Source organism: Cervus canadensis, chromosome 1, assembly GCF_019320065.1.
Source record: "Cervus canadensis isolate Bull #8, Minnesota chromosome 1, ASM1932006v1, whole genome shotgun sequence".
NCBI lineage: Eukaryota > Metazoa > Chordata > Mammalia > Artiodactyla > Cervidae > Cervus > Cervus canadensis.
The window spans coordinates 9234571-9261076 of NC_057386.1; the positions used below are offsets into that span (position 1 = coordinate 9234571).

Below are 26506 nucleotides of genomic sequence, written 5' to 3' on the forward strand. Positions count from 1 at the left end.
CTGGGGGCACCCCGCCTGAGCCTGGAGCGGCCCCGGCCCTGCCCCGGGGCCCCGGCAGGTCTGCAGGTTCTCCGGGTGGGGAGTGGTGGAGCCTCAACCATGCTACCCAGGGGCAGCGGCACGTCAGTTAACACTGTCTGTCTTCAAACCAGTGATTAAATTGTCCTGTGGACGATCAGAGGAGGGAAGCCAAAGGAATGCGCCGGGCGCTGGGTTTCTGTTTGGAGGGAGGCTTTTGGTAAACGGCGTTCTCATTCCTGCAGATGCTGTGGGCCAGAGCGAGCCTGCGCCACGGCCAGGCTTGAGCAATAGGCGGCCTGCTCGCTTTGTGTCTGCCGCCTGCCTTCAGGACGGTCCTGGGGGAGGGGGCTCCCCTCTCCCCCTGGAGCTCGCCCCAGCCTGGGCCCCTGCCCTTCTGCCCTCTCCGGGACTGCTGCCGTGCCCACGGCACTTTCAGATGCAGCACAGCGCTCGTCCCAGTCTGTCTCCCCGAGACTGGATTGCAGCTCCAAGGTGAATCATCTCACAGTTAGGAGAGAATTTTGTCATCGACCCACCGTGTGTAGTGTGGAATGAATGACTGTTTTATTTCAGGCTCTGGAGGCAAAATTGGAAAACGTCCCCATTCTGTGGTTATCACCAGGGATTAGGATGAGTTGTGTGGTGGCCACCGGCAGTTCTATGTTCTCCAGTCAGAGTGGTGGCTATCCTGTCCCTCCAGCCTGGACACCAAGGGCTACAGTGACCCCTTCTGGCCAGCGGTGGCGGTTGCCTGGCACCCAGACTCTGGCCAGAACCCCTGCTTCCGAAGGGGTGTGGATCCTCCAGGTCCTAGGGTGGGAGGACTTGAGGGACATTTTTCCTTCTCCCTCTCAGCCCCACCAGACCCAGGATTGTTGTAAATCATTGGCCTCAGAGGTAGGCCTTCTAGGACCGCTTCTTCACCCACAGATTGAATGAGAATCCTTGGAAAAGAGTTTTTACAAAACTTCAGGATCAGGGTGAACTTAGAAAACGAGGTCAGATACCCCTTGGTGGGGAGTGGGGTTGGGTGGGGACAGGCTCCTTCGCTCTGCTTTTTAAGTTGAGAGACACTGAGGGCCCAGCTCCTGAGCCCCGCCCTCCGCCCCTCCAGGGGTCTGTTATCTGGAGCTTGTGGGTCCTGCTCGCTGCCTGCCTTGTCCCCTTCTCGTTGTCTGCACCCATCCCCTGGGTCAGCCTTAAGGGTAGCCCAGCTGCTTTTCTGAACTACGTGCATCAGCGCGGCCACGCAGAGTCAGGCAGGTCTGGGGCCTGCTGCGCTTGGTCCTGCTGAGGTCATTCTGGCTGCCGATAGGGACACCGGCCCCCAGCCGTCAGACGGGAGCCTTCCCAGGGCAGCTCCAGGAGTGAACCAGGGCCGCCACCTGCTCCCCTTGGAGCAGGAGCCCAGAGTGCAATGAGACGGGCCACCTCTCGTGGGCAGGCTGTGGGTGTCTGTGTGGGGAGGGCATGGGGTCACCTTTCCTGAACCTTGTCTCCTGTGCCAGAAACACGGGGGCTGGGGGCCCTGGCCTTCCTGGTGCCCACTGCCGTGCTCAGCCCGGGTTGCAGTGCCTGAGGGCACACCCACTTCAGGCTTTCTCGGCCGCTGAGCAGCTGGCCCTCTTCTGCTGACTTGGGGTCTGTTCTTCATTTTCTGATTCCTAGATGGTGGGTGGGTTAGGTTGTGTGAAATTTTTCTATTTCTTGAGGTAGGCCTGTATTCCTATGAACTCTTGGAAGTCTTAGAACTGGTTTTGCTACATCTCATCGATGTTGGAAAGTTGTGTTTTTATTTTCGTTGTCTCCAGGTATTTTCTGATCGCCTTCCTAGCACGTGATGCATCCTGGTGAACATGCCACGTGCACTTGAAAAGAATGTACATTCTGTTTTTGGGTGGAATGTGCTCTAGTTATCTGGAAAGTCCAACTGGTCTGATGTGTCGTTTGAGACAATTATTTCCTTATTGATATTCTGGGTGATCTGTCCATTGTTCTAAACGGGTGTTAAAGTCCATTGCTATTAATTGTGTTATTGTCTGTTTCTTCCTTTGCATATGTTAATGTTTGCTTTATATGTGTAGGTACTTCTGTAATCAATGTTACATTATATGATGCCTTTCTTTGCCTATTATAGACTTTGTTTTAAAGTCTGTTTTGGTGGTAACAAGTGAGAACTGTTGGGGAGAAGGGCGGGAGCTGAAAGACAGTGAAGATGCTGCCCAGAACTGAGCATGTTTATTGTGACCTCCCAGGGCACATACATGTGTTCAAAGTGGTCCCTCCAGTACCCAGCAATTTCAGAAAGTGGGCAGTTGACGGGGAAGCACTTGAGGTGCATGGAAATGGCCCCCCTTTGGAACAGTTTGTTTTTCAGATTTCTGGGGCGGGGAGGAGGCATTACCACAACCGAGGGAGGTTTTCTTCAGAGAAGGAAGAATGCTTTAGGGACAGTGCCTGTGGAGGTAGCAGCTCCTGTTATACAGGAATGGAACTCCTCGGCCCCTTAGTGGTGGGTGTTCACATGTAGCATCAGGCCCAAGGGTGTGACTGCCTCCAGCTGTAACCCTGCAGGTCCCTGGTGGGGAAAGCTTAACCCAGCCGCCCCTGTAGGAAGTCAGGATTTGGGGGTTTGGTTTCTCGGATGTTTCTCCGGCTACTGGGAATCGGGGTCTCACCCCCCAGGCCTGTGCCGGGCCCCTGGTGGCCAGCAGGCACCGAGCTGAAGGCCAGCTCAAGTGAATCAGACAAGCCCGGCTCAGTAGCCGCATTGTTTTAATCCTGTCCACACCCCCTCTTCACGCTACCTTCCCCGCTCTGGTTAGTCCAGATGTGCGTGCTTATGAAGTACCTCGATTATTTAGGAGAACAAAAAGCAGCCGTCAGTTCCTGTGAAAATAAATGACAGTTGAAGGCTGGGTTCCCAACTGTGAATCTGGAGTTGTGGTCAGGACCTGGCCCAGGGCAGCGCGGGACTCTCTCCAGCTAGACCTGGAGGAGCAGTGCCACGGCCGCCAGGATCCACTTGGCTGCCTTCTCCTTGGTCTTCAGGTTAAAGGTCCAGACGTAGGTGGGACCACGGATGCGTGTTTTGTACACGGGACACTCATAGATGTTCTTGGTCTCCATGCGGTCCACAGGGATGGCCTTGATGAAGATGACGGGCATGGCTGGCGTCAGCTCTTTCAGCCGCGCTTCGGCAATGACTCCGATCTGGGTGTCCCAGCGAGCTCCTGCAGGGGCGGCACATCTGAGGGTCAGGGTGGCCCGCGGTAAGGTGACTGGCTCGCGCCCCCACCCCTGCTGAGATGGGCCGGGGCCGGACTGGCACCAGGATCACCACACGTGGAGCTGTGAGCGGAGGGCGTGGCAGGGGCGTGTGTGTCTCGCTGAGAACGTCCGGGGGCCGGCTCAGCCCTGAACCATTGTTTACATTCGTGGTGTTTTCAGAGCCTCGTGTGTCAGCCTTCTTGATTTCGGGGGCAGGAAACCATAACTCCAGCTCAAAGTGACCGATTAAAGCTCCCCGCTCCCCTCCCCTGTGGCGTCTGTCCCGTGTCCCTGCGCAGTATAAACGTGTATACGCACATAGAACTGTTGTTGCCTTGAACCAGAGTTATTTCTACTCACCCTATTTAATGACGCTGAGATTTCCTGTAATTCCACAATAAACATGGAGAACGTCTGCTGCTGTGCTTATCTCTGGGGATGTGGGCGGGGGGGGGGCTGACACCCCCCCAGGAATGGGGGTGACATCTGTCACAGGGGAGGGGTTGGCACTCAACTCAGAGCGGGCCTGTCTGGCCTCACTTGGTGCAGGACGGCACAGAGTGAGTGCCGGCCTTGAGTCCCCTGCGGCTGCCGGGATCTGGCCACGTGATGGCCTCGCACGGGGCTCCGAGGTGGTGCCTGGCCAGGCCGCCATGCCCTTGGGTCTGGGGTGGGCGGGGGACTCGGACAGAAGCCTCCGCCCTCAGAAGGCACACTTGTGCCAGGCCGCAGGGCCCACCGCCTCCCCGCCAGCGCCAGCTACCTTCCATGAAGAGCCCGTACACGTAGGAGCCCTCCCGGGGGGGCGCAGTCATGTCCTCCCGGTTCTTCTTGGTCACCTCCACAGACAGACACATCTTGTCCAGTGGCCACTCGTTCTTCCTGGCCATGGACTGCATGATGGCCGTGAGGAAAGACTGGGGGTTGAAGAAGCCGGCCAGCCACACGGTGGTGGGCAGTGCGAAGTCCGTGGTCCAGGCCTCGAGCTCCTGGAGGGGGCGTAGGCGGGGCCGAGCTGGAGCCTCCCCACCTCCACACTGCGGACGTGGGGCCCGGCCGCCTGCCCGGGGTGCCCCCTCACTGTCTGGGCGGGGGGTGCTCAACGTCAGAGGCTCGGGTCTGAAAGCCTGCTGGGAGGGCCTCTGCGTCTCTGGCCGTGGGAGCGGCTCCCACCTCAAGCCCACCCTGGGGTTCCTTCGAGGGGAAGTGCCTGCACTCTGGGGCCCATGTCCCCAAGGCGTGGCCAAGACCAGGCCAGCGGGGACCTCTGCACACGCCCGCTCCCCAGCCTCGCTCTTCAGGCCCTGGGGACAGGTTTGCTGAGCATGCAGTGGCTCCCCCGAAGCCTGTCCTTACCCTGATGCGGAGCAGCAGGTCAGCATACCAGGCCGCCAGGCCCATCATGGAGGGGTAGGCCCGGGCCACCCAGGAGTCGGGCACGGTGTCATAGAACAGGGCTGTGGACAGGTCCTCCATGTCGGTTGTGATGGTCAGTTCTCCCTGGGGGACACACGGGGGTGCTGGGGCACTCAGCAGTGACCCAGGCCCGGGCGTCACTGGCCCTGAGGTGCCCACTCCTCCAGCCCAGGGACCTTGAGGGTGTGGCTCAGTGGCCTCAGGCTCGTTGGCCTGTGGCCGAGGGCGGTCAGCCTGTGGCGGCCAGCCCACATCTAGGTCCCAGCCCAGGTCCTGCCGCCCCTGTAGTTCTGACCTTCAGCCCCAGGTTCAGCTCCTTCAGCGAGCGACGCATTTCGTTGGTCAGGATGTTCATCCTCTCACATTCCTGGAAGGCGACCACCACATAGGGCGTCTTCTCGGCGGCCTTGGCCATGATCTCGGCCATGTTGAACGTCTCAGGGATCTTCTCCAGGATCTCGTCCAGCACGGCCTTCACCTGGAAGCCAGTCCCCAGCCGGCCCATGTCACTGGGCCCCAGCCCTGCCCCAGCGCCAGGCCAGGGCGCTGCCCTGACATTCACCTCCAAAGCCCAGGAGCAAGGCAGGTGGAGTTGCCAGGAAAAGGGGATTGTGGGGGTGCAGCCCCGGGCTCCATCGGGGAGGGGGACCTTGGTCTCGTCATCAAGGCCACGTGGCTGTGCCCTTGGGAGCATGACCACTCTGGCCCGGCACCTTCAGACGTCCTGAAGGCACGGCCTCCCCCCCATCAGGTCACCCCATGGTCATGGGGTCATGACCCTGTCCTTGGTGGGAGCTGTCTGCGTGGACGTGCTGGTCACACCCTCTCAAGGGCTGGCCCCCATGGTGGTCCTGTACACCACTGCCCAACCATAGACCTGTGGTTGGTTATTAGAGAAAAGGTTGTGGGGCTTCATAGCACTGAGGTTCCACTCCAGTCAAGAAATCTGGACTTGCCCGTGCTCGCGGGATAGGCCGAGCGCCCCGCTGGTGAGGTTCAGAGCTCTGGGGAGGGAGGCACTGTGTGGGGTGGGGTCGGCTCTCTCTAGCTCAGCCCTCGGTGTTTAGTTTGGGGCCACAGCAGCCAGCTTGCAGGCCCCCAGCCTGGAAGGGGGATCAAGGTGGGGGTCAGACACCCACCTTCTCCTCGCGGGAGACCCCGGTGCCAGCCCCCGAGTCCGTCTCCTTGGGCTGCATCTCCAGGACGGTGCGGAACAGCTTCTCCGAGGTGACCGTCAGGAAGCCGATCTCCGCGTTGGGGTGCAGGCCATACAGGTAGGGGCTCTCGGGGGGCAGGTTCTCGTCGATGTATTCGTGGTAGCCCTGCAAAGAGGGGCTGGGTGAGCTGGAGCCTGCATCCTCCTCGTACAAAGCCTCTCTTCCCAGAACCTTCCGCCCACCCCTTGCCCTCTAGGCCGACCCCCTGTTTCTATGAGCCTCTATTGGGGCCGCCCCCCCACCGCACAGAGGGCGTTTCCCCTCCCACTCCATGGAGGCTGCCTCTCAAACCTGCTTTCTGGGTTGCCTGCCCGCTGGCTGCCTCCTGGAGGGTCTGTTGGTCCGTAAGGAGGCCCGCCCCAGGGAGCCCGCGGGCCAGCCCTGCCCTGTCGCTCTGCCTCCCGGAGGGCGCCCATATCTCACGTGCTCCCTGTCCCTGGAGGGCGCGCTCCTCACCTTGTAGTCCAGGTTGGGGGGGATCTGAAAGCCCGGGGCCAGCAGGATCTCCCCCTCCAGCATCTCCGCCCGGATGTACTCCGCCAGGTAGGTCCTGCAGAGCCGGCGGTCCCAGTCGTCGGTGATGTGGCCGCCGTACATGATCTCCCCGAAGAGGTAGCGGAGGTCGTCCCAGGGCACCTTCGGAGGGGAGCGGCTGCCATCAGGGGGACTGCCAGCCCCTCATGTCACCTTTGCCCCTTCCTCCCCACCCGCTCTGCAGGGTCTCCCGCTCCCCTCGGGCAGCAGGCCCAGGGCTGGCCCTGCCTCCCCTCTGACTGCAGCCAGCAGCTGAATGGGGTCAACCCCTGCTGACCCTCTTCCCATGGGGCACCTCTCATGAGGGGCTCTCCAGCCTCCACCCCCTCTCCCCGGCCCTGTGCCCACCCCTCCTCCATGCTCTCCCTTGACGTGAGTCCCCTGGCACCGGCACTGAGTCCCCGCAGCCTGCCTGTCCCCTCCACCTTTATTCCCCGACGTGGGGATGAAATGGGGAGCCTCCTGTGACCTTGCCCTTCACCGCCACCTCCAACAAGAGCAGTAACTCTCTGTGGATGGAGTGTTGGCTCTGGGGCGCCAGCGAGCTTTTTGGCCATGTGGTCCAGTTCGTGTGTCTTCACAGTCTAGTGGGTCTTCTGCTGACCCCACCCACAGCGCCCCGGTCCCAAGCATACTCCAGTAGCCCTGCCCATGCGGGCTGCTGAGGGCTCTGTAGCAGAGCCAGCTCCAGCAAGTACCCTCTCTCCGACCCCAAGGCCTGGCTCTGCCCCACGGGAACCCGACCAAACCAGGCAGCGCACACAAGCGTCCCCCCTGGCGGTGGCCGGGTCTCTCTGCGCACCCCACGCTCGGCCGCTCCCACTGCCCTCCGCTCTGCACCTGCTTCCATGCTGTGCCCTCAGCCTGGGGTGCCGCTACTTCGGCCAACGTGCCACGACTGCGCTCCTCTGAGGCCGCTCGGGTGCAGGTCCCCCCCACCCCCGACAACACTGGGAGCCCGTCCCCTCCCTGCTCCTCATCCCAGCGCGTAGCTGCGGCTCCTGCAGAGGGCTGTCCAGCCGTGAGAGCCACACGGGGACGCCACAAACGAGACTTGCGATTTTCCAGCAGCCACATAAGTGGAAAGCTTGCTCCGGCAGGCACTCGGCACCAAACTGTGAATGAGGTATTTCACTTTGTCCGTTAGTTTTGCACCAAGCTTTTGAAACCCAGAGTGTCTTGGGCCCCTCGGTTGAGACGTGCTGCATATCACATGTGCCTCAGGGCCCGGGACCTCACCGCACACACTTCATTTTCTCTGAGGATCACAACTCCTTAAGGGCAAGGTGGGCACTGATGTAGCTCCTGCAGTGCCCCGCCTGGATGGCAGCTGGCTGCCAAGAACACACAAGTTAAAGTTATTTGAATAGAACTTTTTTTTTTTTCGGGCTGAGTCGCACACCATGTGGGAATCTTAGTTCCCCAACCAGGAGTCAAGCCCAGACCCTCAGGGTTGAGAACGTGGGGTCCTAACCACTGGACCACCAGGGAAGAAGTCCCAAGAACTTGTTTTATCAGTTGTCTGCCGTGTTCTGACGAACTTTGACTTGGAACACTAATCTCCTCTTCATTGTCACCTGTGACTTTTCACTTTTTCTCTCTGCTTGGTTATCTTGAGTGTGTGCTGAGCTGCTTTCTCTGCGTTTTGTATTTGCTCCGTATTTGCTTCGGGGACAGCTTCTGTTTCTGCTGCCAAGTGGGGTCAGGTACACCCCACGCTCTGCCTCCCTGGTCCCCGCAAACAGCCTCTTGGCGGGATGGCCCTTCCCCGCGGGGTGGAGGGGAGCAGTAGGACTGACCCCCGGGGGCGGGTGCTGTGTGTCCATCTGCCGGCTGGAGTCCCTGGAGCGCTGGTCAGAGGCGAGTTGCCGGGCCTCGTCCTCAGAGTCGGGAGGACGGACGGGCCTTGGGCGGCGGGTGACCTCATCGCAGGTGTTTACTCAATGTCGTCTCCGAAGCCACAGACTGGGAGGAGGGGAGGTCGGGCCTTGCAGGCCTGAGCACACGCTGCTGAGCGGGATGTCGAGTGTCCCTCACGCCGGCCGTCACGGGAGCACACGGTGTGCGTCCTGAAGTGGTTTCCTACTCAGGTTCTGTGTGTCACGAGGGAAGCGTCTGAATAATGTCACAAGCTCCCAGCACCACTCCTCCTCCCACTCGGGTCTCCCGGAGAGAAGGCCTCTGACGAAGCTGCTGTGATGATGCAATTCTTTCTTCACGTCTTCCTGCGTCTGTTTACTTGTGTGAGTGTCGAAAGATGGGCCACTGGCGTGCAGCTCGGACCCTGTCGCAGGTGAAGTGACCCCCGCCCCCACCGGCACCTGCAAACGGGGACCACCGCCCCCTTCCCCGAGGAGGGCCGATGTCCGCCCGGTCTGCCCTCCCGCCTTGTCCCGGGTTGGGTGTTTTGCCAGGAACTGAGCAAACAAACAACATTCCAGGCTCAGGCTTGGGTGGCGGCTGTCCTGGGAGGTCTGCTTCCTCCAGGGTCTGAGGACAGCTGGCCCAGGTCTCCCCGCTTCCCAGCACGTCTGAGCTTTCTTACGATGGGCAGGGGGTATACTCCACCCCTTGTCTCTTAGCCCCCAAAGCTTGGAGGGGGTGCTGTGAGCCTCAGGCCTTCAGACATCCTTGGGGCGGGTGTCTTGGCCCTCAGGCGCTGAGCCCAGCAGTCTGGGTGCCCTGGGAGCCTCGTGGGCCAGCGGAACGTCCACCGTGGTCAGTGTAGGAAGGCGCTGTTGTGCAGGAGTGCAGAGGAGCCCAGGGTTTATGGGGTCCCCTTCTGCCGCCTCTTGGTGGGGGCTCACAGAGATGGGTCCTGTGCCAGGGCCCCGCTCCATGTGGGAGATCCCAAGAGGAGCGCGGTGAGGCTGGAGGCCAGCCGGCTCTTGGTCCCCAAGGCCCTGGCTGCCTCTGGCTTTGGGGCTCATGTCTGGACTCACCCCACCTCAGGCCCACGCCCACAAGTCCCCGCTCTGGGCCACAGACAGGCCGGCTGGGGCCCTCTGGCCAGAGTTCCTGGCTGAGCTGAGTCTGCAGCCCTTGCGGCAGCTTGCATAGTGCCTTACACATTTGTCTCTGTTTTCAACAAGAACGAAAGGAAGCGCTCTGCGTCCAGGGAGATTTTTTTTTTTGGCCTGCCCTCTGATCCTGCGTTCTGCCTCCAGACACTGCCCGGGGAGGCCTGTAGCCCCCCGAGGCCCTTCTTTGGCTTCTCCCAGTTCACCACACTGCCCAGGGGGCTGGCCTTTCGGGGGGAATCCCTGTTCAGGTGCAGGACAAGTGGGTTCCCAAAGATGCTGACCCTTGTGGAGTCATAAAAATTGCCAGACAGCTGAGGACTGCTGGAGGGGCCGACCAGGGCCTGGGTGCTAACCACGCTATCAGATGGGTGGGGTCACAAGGAGCCTCACGTGTTCAGGTTTTCTTTGGCTTATGGAACCTAGGGAACGTCTCTTAAACATGAGACAGAACAATGGAAAGGGAGGGCGGGCGGGAGAACCACCCAGCCGGGCACCAGATGGGCCCTTACCTTGGGGTTGGCCTCCAGGTAGTTGTAGAGCACGTTGATGGAGATGGTGAGGTCCCCGTTGTTGAAGGGGTACGAGCGGTTCCAGCCCTGGGCCCCGAACTTGCGCCGCTCGGCCACCACGGCGTGGAAGTAGCAGAGGGCGAAGAGGATGCACTTGAACTCAATCTCCTTGGTGCACATCTCCAGCGTGTCCTGCGGGAGGACACCCCCCAGTCAGGGGGGTCCACACAGGCGTCCCGGGGGGCCCAGGGCCATCTCTGCCGGCTGCTTCCCCAGGCGGGGCAGGGGCAGGGGCGTGGAGGATAGGGGTGGGCCCTGAGGCCACTGACTGCTCTGTGCTGGTCTGTAAAGCCGGGTAGAGAGTGCTTGCTTGTCTCTGCTTTGAATGCAGCTGTATCACGTAAGTACTGGTTACAAGTCAAGTTACTGATACCTCTTCCTAATAAAATATTACCCAATATAATTCTGATGCAGTTATTAACATTTCCTCATTGTCTACACACCCCAGACTCTCCGAAAACAACCTATGCAGGGGGAGGGGATGTTTAGCAAAGCCTTTCTGAAAGCAGGTGGCCCAGGGAAAGGCAGACCCAGCTCTGAGTCTGAAAGCTAGTTCTCTCTGGGCAGGTGAGATTTTAACTGGTCTTCGCTAAGCGGGTGGCTCTGAGCAGAGAGGCTTCTGGAAGCTAAGCTGTGTCCTCACCGGCTCAGCCCTATGAGCCCCGCCTGGTGGCCAGGTGCTCTGTGGGGGCGGCAGCCCTGGTGGCCAGAAAGCCAGATTGGGGGACAGACATCTCTCACGGGGTCTCGGTGGGGAAAGTGCCAGGGAGAAGCACGACAGGTGTAACACGGGAGGCGTCCCGCACAGGGCGTTGGCGAGGCCACCCTACCTGTGTGAAGAGGTCCAGGGCCTTGTGCAGGTTGGCGTACATGCCCGTGGGCGGCTCGTTGGTAATCTTGATGGCATTCTCCAGGATGCCCTGGGGGATGATGTGGCTCTCGGGGCTGGGGGCCGGCTCGGCGCTGATGAACACGCGGTAGTCGTCGTGGCTGCCGACGCTGTACCGCTCCAGCTTCTTGTCCAGGGTGCTCAGCCAACGGGCCACCAGGTGGATGTTCTGCGGCCAAGACCAGGGCTCAGTGCCCGCACGCTCCTCCCCAGAACAGGCCCCTCCGCAGTGGCCCCCGCGGCCCCAAATCCTGCCGTCTGCCCTTCCCTGGGGTGCTGGCCACGCTGGGTCATCTCACCCAGTGACTGAGGCCCCGGAGTCGCGGCTGGTGCTGTTAATCAGGGCTCCAGGCTTGGTGAGTCCTTCCCGCCCTCCACCCAGCATCAGGGCTGAGATTACATGGTCTCCGCCCCTCCTCTGGGAGGCTTGCGTGAAAAGCAATGACCTGGAGAAAAGGCTACCCGCGTGCACTGTTGGTGGGATTATAAATTGGCGCAGCCCCTATGGATTAGCAGTTTGGAGGTTCCTCGCAAACAATGAAAAATAGAGCTATGTTGTGATCCAGCAATCCCAATTCTGGATATTTATCTAAGAAAATGAAAACGCTGATTCCAAAAGAGACAATGCACCCCTGTGTTCACGTCAGCATTATTTACAGTTGCCAAGGTGTGGAAGCAACCTAAGTGTCCGTCAGTAGGTGAGTGGGTGAAGCAGATGTGGTGTAGCAGCACAGTAAAACATGAAGGAGCAGTGAGCACTGGATGGGGTGAATATGTGGGTAAATTTAAAAATATCTCTGACTGTAACCAGCAATACTGTATCATGGGATTTAAAATATAAAATCAGAGTGCATGATAATATCAAAAAAGATGTGGTATACCTATATATGTGTGTACACACACACACACACACACACAAACATACATGGAGTATTACTCGGCCCTAAAAAGAACGAAATTTCGCCATCTGCAACGACGTGGCCAGTCCTATAGAATATGCTTAAGTGAAAGAAGTCAGACAGAGAAAGACAAATACCGTATGATTTCACTTACGTGTGGAATCCAAAAAACAAATGGACAAACAGAGTCATAGATGAAATAAACAGGTGGTTGTCAGAGGGGTGGTGGGAGGAGAGAAATGGAAGGGCGATTACGAGGTGCAGATTTCCAGTTACAAAACAGATGAGTCACGGGGATGGTGGGGAAGGTGAGGTAATGTCTTTGGTGACAGATGGTAACTGGACTTGCAATGGGGATCGTTTTTGTAAAAGCAAAGGAACAGAGAGAAGGACTTGAACCCGGGGTCCCCATATGGGGCCAGGCTAGGCCCCATGGACTGATGTCCGCCCTGCTGCGGGGTCTGCCAAGGCCGGGGCGGGCCTGCAGTGGGGCCAGCGGGGACCAGGGTTGGGGCTTGGACGGCTGCAGGGCCAAGGAGGGGCGGTCGAGCCAGCACAGGGAAGGAGGGGGGATGTCTTTCTCACTGTTGAAGGATCCACACTTGCGTCACCAGGACAGCGGTGACGTCCCAGGCCACCTGCTGACCAGGCGGAGCCATGCTTGGTATGGGAGCCTCCTGCCTCACCCCTTCCTTCAGGGGCTGTAGGAGCCCCAGCCAGGCTGGTGAATGCGAATCCCTTCCTTCCAGCCTTCAGGCCAATCCCCTCGGGTGCTGAGGCCCAGGGGGAGGCCTACCCCAGGGGCACAGGCACCCTCTCCCCCACACCTGCAGGATAACCCAGTGTCCGTTCTCCGCCGCCATGTCCAGGGCGTTCTCGGCCACCACCTCTTGTCCCTGTCCCAGGGACACGTTATGGAGTTTCCCGTTGTCTATGGTAAATCCCAATTTTTTCCCTGAAGGAAAGAAAAACAGGAAAAGCACAGGGACGGCTGAATGACAGAAACAGAGGTTCCGTGATCCACAGCTGGGAATTCCATACCCTCCCTCTTTTAAAATTTGACATAAGGTCAAGCGTACCGCTTTGAAAGCCATCTTTATTAGGGTCGTGTCATAATTCACAACGTTGTGCAACCGTTTATCTGCATCCAGGACATTTTCATCGTTCGAGAAGTAGACCCTGTACCCATCTCACTTCCCCCACCCCCGGCGTCTGGGGACCACTAATCTGCCTTCTGCTTCTATGCATTGGACGTTTCCGATACAAGGAATTGTAGAACATGGCTCCTTGCCTCTGGCATAACGCTCTGTCTGCTGTCCATGTTACAAGGGTGGGCCAGTGCTTATTTTTTTTATTGAAGGATAATTGCTTTACAGAATTTTGTTGTTTTCTCTCAAACCTCAACAGGAATCAGCCATAGGTGTACTGTATCCCCTCCCAGCTCCCTCCCCATCCCACCCCTCTAGATTGACACAGAGCCCCTGTTTGAGTTTCCGGGGCCATACTGCAAGTTCCCTTTGGCTCTCTATTTTACATATGGTAATGCAAGTTTCCCTGTTACTCCTGCCATACATCTCACCCCCTCCTCCCCTCTCCCCGGGTGCATAAGTCCGTTCTCTGGGTCTGTGTCTTCACTGAGCCTTTCATGGATTCACCTCGTTAGGATCAGCCATTCATCAGCTGATGGACCCGTGGGCCAGATCTGCCTTTTGGCCACTGAGAGAGCCGGTCCCTGTGAAGTGTGTGTTTGGGAATGTCCCCGGGAGTGGGAGTGCTGGGACGTCCTGTGGTTCTCCGTGTGACTTAGGGAGGGACCACCGCCCGTCTTTCCACCCGCTCTCGGCCCCACCAGCATCGCACAGGACCCCGGCAGCGGTCCTTGCTGCGTGTCAGGCACTTGCCCTTCTGCTGGGTTGGAGGGGTCTCTCTCCGTGGTTTGGACCCGTGATATTGCCTCTTGCCGGCCACACTTACCCAGGGCTTCCACGTCCTTCAGGGGGTCGACTCCTGGGGAGAGGATGAAGAAGATAGGGGTGGAGGGGCTGCTTTCCTCGTAGGACTTGGAGAACTCGACGCTCCGGCCCTCCACGAACTTGCTGCCCATCTTCTCCTCCACAAAGTTCCTGAGGGGACAACGCTCGGTCAGACCCGAGGGGGAGGGCCTGTTTACCTGGGGGACTTTGTGAGGCAGAGAAGGGTCTCTAGGTGGAAAGCCAGTTTCTACCAGGGCCTCCTGCAAGCCGGGAGGCCGTGTGTGGTGTTTGCTTGGGGCGCCCTTGGCTCCCGTCCACCTGCACGTGGACAGGTGAGAGGCTCTAGCCCCTGCTTTCAAAGGTGTGCAGGGTCAACCGGGACGGGACTCAAGGTGCCACGGCGTCCAGGTGACCACACCTCTGCTCCCAAGGAAGGGGCCTGTCCCTAGAGACTTCCTGCTTCCCGCACACTTCCTGTCTGCTCTCCAGACCAAGGCAGCAACAAGGAGCAGAACCCAGACCCATCTATGGGTCCTGGTGATCTCCCAGGGGTCTGAGGAGGAAGGACGTGTGCATTAGAGCCGCCTCGACGAGCTCCAAGGACCATAAAACATGCACCATCAGGAAAGTCACAGAAAAACCCCAAATTCTCTTCACATAAGCACCTCTCTCTTCCAAGCCCCAGGCTCTGTGTTGACCCTGACAAGGCTGGGGTCAGTCGAGGCTCCTCTTAGGGTGACCCTGGCATCTCATGTCGGCTCTCTGCCCCTCCCTCTTGACCACAGGTGGCTGAGCTCACTGTGTCTGAATGAACCACGGGAGCTAAACTTATGTCTGGTGTAGTCTTGGACAGGACGATGGCGGCCTCCTTAGGAGATGACTGCCAAGGGGTCAGCGGCCTGAGGCTCTGAGCATCGTGAAGACCCTCAGGTGGGCCCGGTCACGTCAAAGCATCCCTCGGAGTCAACAGGAGTTTGCGGGTAGGCACCAGGCGGATCTTCCTTCTCCTGCAGGAGTGACCCTCTCATTGCACCTCACCCCCACCCCACAGTCTGGCCTTCGCTGGCTTTTGCACAGACTCCCGAGTCATTGCTGACCCCAGGCCAGCGAGGCTGCATGCTCAGTGCTGACCACAGACTGGCACGGTGTCCTGCTTAAGGCCTCCAATCATGTTCAGTTCCCGCCTTTGAAATCGACCTGGAACGTCACTGTGGGGATCCCTGCCTGGGAAGGACGTCCGGGAGGTAGCGGGTCCCGCCCCGGGGCAGGAATGTCACGAGCTCACTGCTGCTCCTGGCGTGGCCGGGCCACGTGGTCGCTCTCTGTGGATGAATTGATGGCAGAACAGCAGGCGCCTGGTCCTGGTCGGGCTCCTCTGCTCAGGCCCTGTGTCTGCACACGTGGGTACCAGAGTCACCCCCAGCGGCCTGCTTGGGGCAGGTGTACAGATCCGGCTGGTGTTTTGGGGGGCCTGATGCCAGCGCCCTGTCTGCCATGGGCGAGTGACCCTCCTGGGGCCTGTGGGCGGGAGGAGGGAAGGCAGTGGGCTCGAGGGGTTGGTGGAGGGCCAAGTCAGCCTGGGTGGAAGGCGCTGGGGCGCCTGGCGCCCGGGCTCTTGCTGACGGTGTGTTGTTACTATTCGCCGTGGACGTGGACCTGGATCTCCTTGCTGTTGAGCTCCGCTCCGCTGTCTCACTGGGGAGGTGAATCTGCTTTCCTCGCCTCCATCATGGAGCGTGACATGGGAGCGCCTGGCGTTCATGGTCTCCCACGCGGTCCCGGTGCCCTTTCTCCCATGTGACTTGGGTGACTCACGAGCGCTCTGGGGGCGGTGAATCTGGACACCCACACGCGCTCAGCTCTCCCAGGGATGGTCAGTGCCCTTCCCCTTGGTCTTCCCCAGACTTCTTCCATCCTTGCTCTGGCGCTGAGCCCACGTGGGTCCTGCTCTCTCCCTGGACCTGCTTGGCTCTCCCTTGTGACGTGATGTCTGGCTTCACTCTACCTGCTTCCTCCTGCGCCCAAAACCCCTCCGGGTCCCGTTCCTCTTCGGTCCCAGGAAAACAAAGCAAAACAGAAACAAACTGGTCTGTGAGCAACTGGTGGGTGTGAGTCAGGCCTTTGCTTTGTCAGAGGGGAATTCTATGAGGGACGTGGGCGTCTTTTGGGAAATCTGCTGGCTTTCGGGCCACTGGGACGAGTGGAAAACCAAGAAGGCTCTCTGAGAGAACGGGCCTGCTTCGGCCCCTCCTTTCCCCACGACACTGCAGCGGTCTGCCTGGGTCGGTGGGTGTGTGTTATAGCGGTTGCTATTCCTGGAGTCTTTCTGTGCTCTGGGGAGTGAAAGGAACCAGGAGCTGAAACTCGATGGCTAAGTTTCCAGTCCTGGAGGCGGTTCAGGTCCAGGGAGGTTGCTCAGGAAATCACAACTGTTCCCTTTGCAAATGAGCCATAAAAACAAAAGATTTACTTGAAGTCCAGCCGTTGAGACCACGCACGTCCTCTGATGCTGATGGCTCTGCCGCTGTTCCCTCCCCACGGCGTCCTACAAGGACCCCGTGTCGTTCGTGCCCAGGCTTTTTTTAAAAATCTTGGCGGCAGACCCAGGGAGTCTTGTCTTCTTGTCTCTTAGCTCAGGGTGTCCTCGCCCAGGGTCAGGGGAGGCGGGGAGTCCCATTGGCCACCTTTGGAGACCCCAGTGCTACGAGAACGGGTGGGATCCCATCCACTACCCAGCAGGGGCCCGGGGTGGGAGTGGCAGAGGGGTGGGGCACTCACTTGACGGCGTAGGTCATGCGGTCAGGCCGCATGCACCGCACCATGCACAGCTTCTGCAGCGCCGTCTTGTTCTTCCACTCCTTGGGGAAGATCTCCTTTTCTGGGGCTTCCGACTCCACCAGCTTCTTCCACCGCTTGGCGGACCCCTCGATGTCGCTGTCTAGGTTCTTGAACTCATCCATCTCTGAGAGGGCCTGGGGGCAGACCACACTTTCAGCTCTCCCCTGTCCATCCCGGGTGGGGGGCGGGGGGCACCCTGCCCCTAGGCTCTGGGAGACAACACCTGGCTGATCAAACAATGAGCTGCTGGGGGCTGGAGGCAAACCAGAGAAAGCACTGGGATGAGGGAGGAGGAATCTGATCTAGAGACATGACTTCTGGCTGCTTTTCTGGGGGGGCGCCTTGGAATGGGGGGGAGCCCTGCTCATCCCAGGGGACTGCCTTCCTCTGGTCTTTTGGACTCAGACCTTGACACTTTGCACACTTTCCTGGAGGTGAGCAGGGGGCTGAGTTTGCCACCTGCAGGGGCGTGATGATGGAGCTGCCGTGACCCAGTAGGACGGCAGGGTCCCTGTGAGCTGGCAGGCAGCCCATCACTCCCCAGTCCGTCCCCATTCTCCTGAACGTCAGGCTCCGAGTGCCTGTGTAAACACGCCTGGGCCGGGCAGGAAAGAGAGCGAGGCAGGGAGAGAACATGGTGTTCAGGGTCTAAGACCAACCTTGATACCGCCCCAGCCCTGGTGCTGCAGGAAGTCCACGGGCGACACGACCCCGGCCTTGAACGGGAACCGCAGGAGGAAGTCCAGCTCCACGGGGTTCAGCTCCTTCTTCATGGACAAGACCTGAGAGGCAGGGGGCTGGCTTAGCTGCTGTCCTGCAGCTGTGCGGGGGGCAGGCAGACAGGGGCACACGCCCCCCCACCCCCCACTTGCAGGGGAAGCACTGACCAGCCCCTCTGGGTCGGCCCACAACTTGGTCAGCCCCTCATTTGTTTTTATCGTGTTGGCCAAAAAGTTCGCTTGGCTTTTTCCGTCCCTGTCGATGGCTCCTATCAGGGCACCTTCCCTGGTCTGAACTCAGGGGTGTCCCACGGCAGTGCCTCAAACCCATCGATCACCAGGAATGGTGTTAAAGTGTGGGCTTGGAGCCACTGGGTCTGAGCCGGAGCCCTAGGCTCTGCATCTCCAGCACCCCTGAAGGGTCCGCTGCACGCCCCCACCTCGCCCCTCGGGGCTCCTTGTGGTGCCGGGTCCCTCCCAGGGCCCCGAGGCCAGACGTTACCTGAAACGCCACCTGTGCGAGGAAGATGAGCTTGTCACGCTCGAAGAGCCCGCGGGCCGTGTACATGTACACCGAGTAGGTGATCTCGTCCGTCAGGTTGATCACGCGCTGTTTGACCTCGTCGGCGGGCGTGGTCTTCTGGATGGCCTTCTCGAACACCACGTTGAAGGCCTGGGGGTGTCACCGGAGGCAGGGGCTTGGGGGCGGCCCCTGAGGCTGCTCCACTCTGCCCATGCCGGCTCTGGTTGGTTTCCGTTGGGGGTGGAGGTCTGGGGACACTGCTCAGACCCTCACTCCCTGGGCTGGTGCTGGTCAGACCTGGCGCCCCAGCTCCCGCCCCTCACGCCCACCTGCAGCCCGGACCCCGAGGGCCGCAGCCCCGGGCCCGGAGGCAGCCGCACCTTGAGTGAGAACTGGTAGATGGGGTTGATCTTGTTGAGGTCATTCAGGATGAAGTACAGCAGGGACGCCCTCGCCGCGGCCGGCCGGTAGTTCTCTCTCGCCTCGTTAATTTTAACTTCTGTGATTTTCGCCTCTTGCACCTTGAAACGAACAGTCACTTAGGGTGGAAGACCTCAGTAGACTTTTCTCCAAAGAAGACAGGCAGATGGCCTAGACGCACATGGAAATATGCTCAGCATTGCTGATTGTTAGGAAAAAAGTACACATCAAAACCACAATGAGGTGTCACCTCACACCAGACAGAATGGCCTTCCTTAAAAAGCCTACAAGTCCTGGAGAAGGTGTGGAGCAAAGAGAGTCCTTTGCTGCTCCCACTGTTGGTGGAAATGTAAGTTGGCGCAGCCACGATGGAGAACAGTGTGGAGATTCCTCAGAAAACTGGAAACAGAACTACCATATGATCTGGCAATCCCACTCCTAGGCATATAACTAGACAAACTATAATTCAAAAAAATGCACGCAGCCCTATGTTTATAGCAGCACCATTCACAATAGTCAAGACATGGAAATGACTTAAATGTCCACCAACAGAGGAAGATGACGTGCCTGGTGGGCATCTGTGCCCCCGACCCTGTCCTGGGGCCCCTGTGAGGCTGTGACTTCTCAATGACCGTCAGCCCACCGGCCATGCCTGCTGTGTGCTATGGCTGGGGGTACGAGGGGGTGGGTCCCCGAGATGGTTTCTTACTTTCTCCTCAATCTCACTGGCCGTGTGTTTGGTGGTCTCCAGGTTCTCCACTAAGGCAGTGTCTCCCAGAAAGTTCCCCGATGCAGCCGACAGCCGGGCCAGCAGAGAATCCTCCAGCTCTTTCAGAACAATCTTAAATTCATTCTGGGACTTGGTGAGATTTGCCTGAAAGCGGGACAGAGACCCGGGAAGGGAACTCAATTGCTGGCACGGCCTGGCCTCCCCATCTGGGGGGGCTCGGGGGTTCAGAGCCTCTCGACAGCTTAGCCGAGGCCCCTGCAGCTGCCTGTCACGCGCAGTCAGCAAGGGTGTAGGAACCACAGTGGGGCCGGGGACCCCTGTGAGCCCACAGGTGTGGCTCAGACCGCCCAGGAGGGGACTGGTACACTGGGGCTGGTAGCAAAGACATTCTTGTGGGGTGGGAGTTCAGTGCTTTTGGGTCCGGGGCGCCGCTGTGGACTCCCGTTCTCTCAGTGACGTCGTCACTTGATTTAGAATCAGGTTTGGGGGGTCTCTGGGGAGGCGGAGTGACTCATTTTGTTGTATAAAGCACACTCGGTGCGACAAGCGGGGGCCCCTTCAGAGTCGCCGGGCGTGTGGGTCTTGGAGACCTGCCCCCTCGGTCCGCGCCGCCCGCCCTGCTTCTGCCTCGTCGCACCTTTAGCTGCTCCAGGTCCGGGCGCTCCTTTGCCACCACGGCGGCCAAGAGCTGGTCCTCCAGCCCGTCCCTGGTGACCAGGAAGTTGATCAGGGTGCACTGGGCCTGCATCTCGGGCTTGTAGTGGGGGTTGAAGTACTTGGTATGCAAGATCAGGCGGAAGTTGGGGTGGTACTCCACCTCCTTGTCACCGATCTTAATGTACCTGTGGTCGGTGGAGGGAGGTATTAGGAGGGCCCCCCCCAACCCCTGGTGACCTCGGGACAGCGGCACAGATGCCCCCGGGACTCCCGCCAGCCTGGGAGGACAGTCCAGACTTCTAAACGGAATGTCACTATAAAGCTGCTTAGAAGGAAGGTCTTCCAGAAGCCATCTGCCCAATTTCCCACTTAACCAGGAAACCATTTCCCTCTAATGTACATGAAATTGGGACTTCCCGATGGTCCAGGGGTTAAGAATCTGCCTTCCAAAGCAGGGGATGCGGGTTTGATCCCTGGTCAGGGAACTGAGACCCCACCTGCCGAGGGTCAGCTAAGCCCTCGAGCCTCAACTAACATCCGATGCAGCCAAAATAACAAAAGGAAAAAAATTTTTATTAAAAAAACAAATGCATAAAATCATGGTGCATTGTGTTGGGGTTCACCTTGATGAATAATCTGAAACTTGGGAAAAAAGAAAACGGAAAACCTTTTCTCCTTGGGGGTGCCACCGGCGTTTCTAGAGAAAGCACCTGCTCTTTCTCTGGCTGGCCTGTTCTGGTCTTACAGGAAGTTCACTCAGCCCTGGCTGCACGCCTTACTCATGTGGGAGCCTCTGAAGAAACACTCGGGCCTGGGCTGCCCCCAAGGCCATTAACATCAGAAAGACACTGACCCCCAAATTCAGAACACCAGGACATCTGGGATCTCCCCGGGCGAACCTGATGAGCAGCAAGGAATGCAGGTCGGCTCACCCTTGGTAGGGGTTCCTTCTCTCTGGCTCCCCACTCTGCTACCCCCTTTCTGGCTGAGCTCACTTCTGGGGAGGGGCCTCTAATTTCACCCCTGGGTATCACCACTCAGGCCGGGCCTTCCTCAGAGTCTAGCATATCAGTACATTTGTCACCTCTATTCTGGGCTTCTCCCTACACCCCTGCATTTATAGGTGACTCAGATCGACTATGACCTTTACATTTTCAAAGTTGATTTACATTTTTATGTTAGAAAAGTAAGATAAGCTCAGTGCATCAACCAATGAATGGATAAACAGTATGTGGCAGATCCACAGAATGGAATATTATTCAGCCATAAAAAAGAACGAAGTATGCATGCTTACTACAGCTCGAAAAGATACTCAGGGAAACCAGGTACAAATGTCCTAAATGCCACTGGATTGGTTACTTTTGGTTAATTTTACGTTATATGAATCTCAGCTGAACAGGAAGAAATAGTAATACTGGCTCAAGATTTGCAAAATGCATGAAAACAGGAAAAAAGATGACCATGAAGGATGGCCATTTGCAGGCAATCACTGATGCAGCATTGGTGTAGGTCTCCCTCCTTAACTGGGATGTGGACCCACCACTGCTCTCCTGGTGGCCCCACCCAGGGAGCTTCCCCGCTCACGCCCGTCAGTCGGCGGCGTTTTGCTGAAGCCCCTGCGGCTCCGAGGAAAGGAGAGGCCCTGCCCTTCCTCTCCATCCGGAGGCCAGACCTCAGCGCTGAGGACCATCATGTGGGGGAACCTGTCACTCACTTTCCCTTTTTGATCGTGTTCCTGCCCAGCAGGGGGTCCAGAACCGGGTCAATGGTCTCGCCAATGTTCTCGATGAGCAAGGTGTCCCCTTCCGAGATGGCCTGCTCGATGATGTCCAGGTAGCTGTGGGCACAGCACGAGGTCGTGAAGGCCCCGGGGCCCGGTGACCACGCAATCGCGTGCCCCGGGAGGGACGAGAGAGGTGACTGAGGGGCCAATAGTTTGCTCCTCTCCCAAAGGGTCCTTCTGGAGGGGAGCGCAGGGCTCTCTGTGTAAATCACCCCCGGGGTGGAGGGGGGAGGTTTGAACATGGAGCTGCTTTGTGGTTGCAGAACTAAACATCCCACATCTGCGTTTCCTCTCACCGCCCCACACCCTGGGAAGGCTCCCCAGCAGCTGTGTTATGGGCGCTGCTTCTCATCTGTGATAAGAGATGGCAAGATGACCAGCCGCAGCCTCCCAGCCGGCCAGTGACCAGGCAGGGCCGCCGCAGGTGGGAGTCGAGGTGATGGCCGCTGCCCCTGCAGGAGCGGCAGCGAAAGGGGAGAGGGGAGCAGCGAGTATGATTCTTCACTGTTGGCGCCATTCCCTGGGGTCTAGGAACTAAGAAAATCTGCCCCGCCGTGAGCCAGTTTGTTTCCAAAGACCTGTCCATTCATTTAACAAATGAAAGGCTATGAATGGGCTTCGCAGACTTCTGGCTGAGCTAACGGGCTGGCCACTGCCTCTGGAGCCCCCACCCCGCCCGCCTCGGTGACCACGCACCTCTTCTGTCCCAGGCGGATGGCCTTCAGCTCGCTGCCGTATTTGTTTTTGATCCACTTGATGCCCTGCAGCTGGGCGTCCACGATGAGGGGCCAGCGCTCCGTGTTACACAGGATGGTGGCGTTCTCCGTGGACATGCGGTCGCTGGGGAGCCCCTGGTTGTTCCAGGTGGCCACGTCCGCGTCGTCGGTCAGCAGGGTCAAGGGGTCCAGACCATTCGTGATCGGGATCGGTACCTGCCGAGGGGGGCGGTGTGGCCTGACTCACAGCTCAGCGGGAAGCGGCTCTCTGAATAACACGTGGGCCACAGGGGAAGATAGCCGCTCGGAGCAGCTTGGTACCCGGCCAGAAAGGATGTCAGCATCGTCCGCGCCGGGCCGCCATCTGCACCTTGGCTACCCTACAGCCTCCACCTTGTTCATCGCAGGAGCCACGGTGAGACCTGGCTGGGTCTGCACCCCACCCCATGGACCTCCCAGAGGTCCTGAGTGATGAACGCCACGGGACCTCTTACCTTTAAATGGTTTATGTAAGGGATCCAAAACCTCTCCATCAGCTCATTGCGGTATTTCTTGGTGAAGTAGCCCACGTAGGAGACGAAGGCAGAGATCAGCAGGACGTCCCCACACAGCGTGACCCCCTGGCTTTTGAAGTTCTCCACCGACTCGGCCCAGCGGACGTTTTCTGACGCCAGTCCTCCTACCAGCCTGAGGTGGGGTCCAGGGGTCAGTGGGCAAAGCCCGTGCTCCCGGCGGGAGAGAGGGCCGGCTGGAGGACTGGGAAAGCTGTGCTTCCACCTTTACCAAGGACCTCATGACTTCAAAGCCTTCCTTTGCTCAGTAGTTCAGGAACAAACATGCGTTTTGGGGAGTTTGGGGGAGAAAACACTTTAGGGAAGCAGAACTAATGCTTTCCGGGTGCGGCTGGGGACACTGAGCTTCCTTCCCCAGGGTGCAGGCATCACGTGCACTCCGATGCTATCTGACCACATGACCTGACCGCCGAGGCCGCTGCCTGGACACTGCTGAGCACACGCTCTGGGCAGCGGCTAGTCCGGTGGTGGCCACCTGGCCCCGCGTGGGGTGGGGACTCCAGGCTGTGCTTCATGCTTCTCAGGCCACTAGCCCGAAGGCTGGTCCCCGACCCTGAACGGCACACCCGGCATCCGAGAGCAGGGCCAGGTTTGAGGAAGTACAGATGCCCGATTAGGCTCATGGAGGTGTGTCTCTAGCATCACCTGAGCAGTCCTTCTTCCCGGTGACCGAAAGACCACCTCTGACTGTCCCGGCAGAGGTGAGTCCACAACCTACCGGAGGCCAGGTAGGCAGCCTGGGGACCTTCTAGGGTTAATCCTCATGACTCTCTGCTCAGAAAGTGGGGGCTGCACCTGGGGCTTATCCCCCCAGAGGCCGTACTGTGGGCTCATCCTTTTTGTGGGTGGGGGTCTGAGGACAGGACGGGTCTTATGATGGGGTGGGGGGGCGAGGCACCTGTTAGCCAGCGAGATCACCCTATTGGTGGCGTCAGCCTCCTGCTGGCACTTGATCTTCTCGGCCGTTGCTTTCTCAAATGCTGACGTCAGGTTGCTCAGGTTGGCATTGAGTTCCTGGAAGAACCAGGTGAGAAGGCCCTGAAATTGGGGAACACTGAGGGCCCCTGGCTCTCCCGGGAATAGAGCAGCTGAGCCCTGGGAGGGCTGAGGTCCCCGAGGGGCCTGAGGGCCACAAGGCTGAGGCAGGCGGCCTCTGGGGTGTTCCGGGCCCCACATCAGATGCTCAGCAATTCACAGGGGTGGCCAGGCCGACCCCTCTCAGGCGGAGATGGTGGCTGGCCGCGCCCATGGGCCGCACTCACGGCGATCTTGTTCTTGATGCGGGAGAGCTTCTCCTGGGCCTCGGCCAGCTCGGCGTTGGCCTCCTCCAGGGCCTGCCTCTTGGGCGCCACGTCGCAGTAGACCTCGTAGAAGCGGACGATGTTGATGCACCAGGAGCACAGGCCCGCGGCAGCCGTGGACTTGGAGCGGATGAACTCGGGGTCGAAGGTCGGGTTGCCTTGGTAGGGCCTGGGGAGCAAGCGACAGCGGGCTGGGGATGCAGGCTCCCGCCACCCTGCACCTGCCTCCACCTCCACGTCTGTCTGCGCCTCCGGAGCCCATTACGAGCCATAGGAGGAGCAGAACATTTAACTTACTATCTTCTGGTGTCTTAATGATTATAGAAAGAAGACCAGACCGAAACTGAGAGTTCTGGCCTCTGGAGTGCAATTAAGGGTAAGAAAGGGAAAAAAGTGAAAGTCACTTGGTCATGTTTGACTCTTTGGGACCCCATGGACTAGTAGTCCATGGAATTCTCCAGGCCAGAATACTGGAGTGGGTAGCCTTTCCCTTCCCAACCCAAGGATTGAACCCAGGTCTCCTACACCACAGACAGATTCTTCACCAGCTGAGCTACAAGGGAAGCCCAAGAATACTGGAGTGGGTAGCCTATCCCTTCTGCAGGGGATCTTCCTGACCCAGGAACTGAACCAGGGTCTCCTACATTGGAGGCGGATTCTTTATCAACTGAGCTATCAGGGAAGCCTATGAAAGGGAAAGGAAGTAGTGATTTCAAGTCCTCTGTTCTATATGATGGAAGAAAAGCTGCCCCCCCACCCCCAAATCTTCTCTGTTCCTGCTGCTTTCTATAGCTGGTCTCTCTCTCATTCTCCAGCCACTCCGGCCCTTGGCAAGAAAAGTGGTGTTCAGGGGTCGGCAACTTGCCCAGATTTATGCCAACAGGGAGTGTTGGAACCAGCGCCCAGTTCTCCAGCATCACCGGAGAGGCTAAGGCTCTACAAGTGAGACTTCAAAGAGGTGACATTACAGGTGTTATCTTACAAAAGTGATGAGGAGCAATGCCCGCAGATGCAGTTAAGAAGCTCCAGAAACTAATGTTTTTAAAATAACGGCGACATCATTGAGCATTAACAGACAGAGCTGTCTGGAGAACGAATTCTGAATGGATGATTCAAAATCGTAATTGAAGAGTGATTGGAGTTTAGGTGGGGAACACAGTCCATCACCTCCTCTCTCTGGCATTTTTTACACTCTGTTTAGGCAGTGGGTCTGCGTCTATTAAGCACACTCCAGACAGCATGGGGAGGTGACAGTTGCGATGTTTGCTGGGTGAAAAGGAGAAGACATTTATCATGGCACTATTTATGATGGCAGAAATGGAGACAGCCTAAACCCTCAACAGCGTAGGTATAGTTAATTACAATTCATCTGTGATTAAAAAAAAAAAAGTGAAACAGTTCAAGTGTTTTGACAAGATAGGGAAAAGATTTTTTTCTCTTGCAATGTTAAGTAAAAAATAAAAAGCAGAACAGATAATTGCAAATATACAGTATTCTCTCAACTGCCAGGGGGAAAATCTTTAGAAAAAAGACTGAAAGGAAACATGCTAAATATTGACACAGACCACTTGCTGGAAGTGGGTCTGCAAGTGTTTTTCTTAAACTTTACACTAGTCCTTAGTCATCAAATGTTTTTCAGTCGTCCAGCTGTCTTCTGATACAGATGGAACTAAGAGGTTGAGGTCTCACCTGGAGTCACTGGGGTCATGGGAAGGTCCCTTTCTCGGTTGGGGTCAGGTCAGCTTGGCCCTGAAATTGGGTTGCCAGGGGATGGCCAGGCACAGAGTGCTCACAAGTGTGTGTGTGCTAAGTTACTTCAGTCATGTCCGACTTTTTGTGACCCCGTGGACTGCCGCCCACCAGGCTCCTTTGTTCATGGGATTCTCCAGGCAAGAATATTGGAGTGGACTGCCATGCCCTTCTCCACGGGATCTTCCTGCCCCAAGGACCGAACCTGTGTCTTTTATGTCTCCTGCATTGGCAGGTGGGGTTCTTTGCCACTAGCGCCACCTGGGAAGCCTGCTCACAAGTGCAGTGCTCACCAATGCTAGTGTTACTGGATTTACGGGGCAAGATGTGGAAGTGCCCACTCTACACACCCTTTCCAAGTCCCACCTCGAGAAACAGACTGGGACCTGGGGCCCTTTGCTGCAGTGGCTGCACCTGGACAAATGTCTCCTTGAGCACCAAATGCAAAGAAACTATAAGAGACTAAAAATAACTACACGCATGCACAGCTGGGACAAATTATGAACAAGATACAAAAAGGCTAAAACTCACCGCTACTTCTAAAGTGCCAGGAGCAAAAGCAGGGTCCTGTGCATGATCCCTGCATGCAGCACCACCAGGGGGGTGGGCAGACCACCCCTCCAACCCTACCCTTCAATCCACCCCTATCCTCACCCCATTTAAGAAGCCAGATTGACCAAGGTTGGG

General features: G+C 58.1%; 2 protein-coding genes and 1 long non-coding RNA gene across 6 annotated transcripts in view; 2 read left to right on the forward strand and 1 right to left on the reverse strand.

The window, feature by feature from the left end:
* PGS1 (phosphatidylglycerophosphate synthase 1) overlaps nt 1–3706 on the forward strand; it is a 36773-nt gene extending 33067 nt beyond the window's left edge. For 2 of the 4 annotated variants that reach the window (XR_006268390.1, XM_043462285.1), the window contains one exon: nt 264–2134. The gene's annotated coding sequence lies outside the window, so the exon portion shown is untranslated. Of the gene's footprint in view, nt 1–263; nt 2135–3161 lie in introns of those variants that run through there. The other 2 variants (XR_006268388.1, XM_043462284.1) reach the window with 1 other exon arrangement.
* Nucleotides 2134–26506, reverse strand: part of DNAH17 (dynein axonemal heavy chain 17) — a 94030-nt gene continuing 69657 nt past the window's right edge. The window contains exons 60-80 of the mRNA XM_043462283.1: nt 24032–24239; nt 23668–23783; nt 22692–22884; nt 22178–22413; nt 21413–21535; nt 19679–19883; nt 19021–19185; nt 18272–18412; nt 17871–18041; nt 17309–17431; nt 16590–16783; nt 13813–13961; nt 12666–12793; nt 10881–11108; nt 9991–10182; nt 6381–6560; nt 5847–6029; nt 5003–5185; nt 4648–4791; nt 4055–4280; nt 2134–3254 (exon numbers count right to left, since the gene is read on the reverse strand). Of these exons, the coding sequence (XP_043318218.1) occupies nt 3007–3254; nt 4055–4280; nt 4648–4791; nt 5003–5185; nt 5847–6029; nt 6381–6560; nt 9991–10182; nt 10881–11108; nt 12666–12793; nt 13813–13961; nt 16590–16783; nt 17309–17431; nt 17871–18041; nt 18272–18412; nt 19021–19185; nt 19679–19883; nt 21413–21535; nt 22178–22413; nt 22692–22884; nt 23668–23783; nt 24032–24239 (3736 nt within the window). The 3' untranslated portion in view covers nt 2134–3006. The remainder of the gene's footprint in view (nt 3255–4054; nt 4281–4647; nt 4792–5002; nt 5186–5846; nt 6030–6380; nt 6561–9990; nt 10183–10880; nt 11109–12665; nt 12794–13812; nt 13962–16589; nt 16784–17308; nt 17432–17870; nt 18042–18271; nt 18413–19020; nt 19186–19678; nt 19884–21412; nt 21536–22177; nt 22414–22691; nt 22885–23667; nt 23784–24031; nt 24240–26506) is intronic.
* Nucleotides 22753–25482, forward strand: LOC122437752. The gene is made up of 3 exons (XR_006268393.1): nt 22753–23497; nt 24395–24446; nt 24886–25482. It is a non-coding gene; the product is annotated as an uncharacterized LOC122437752 (long non-coding RNA).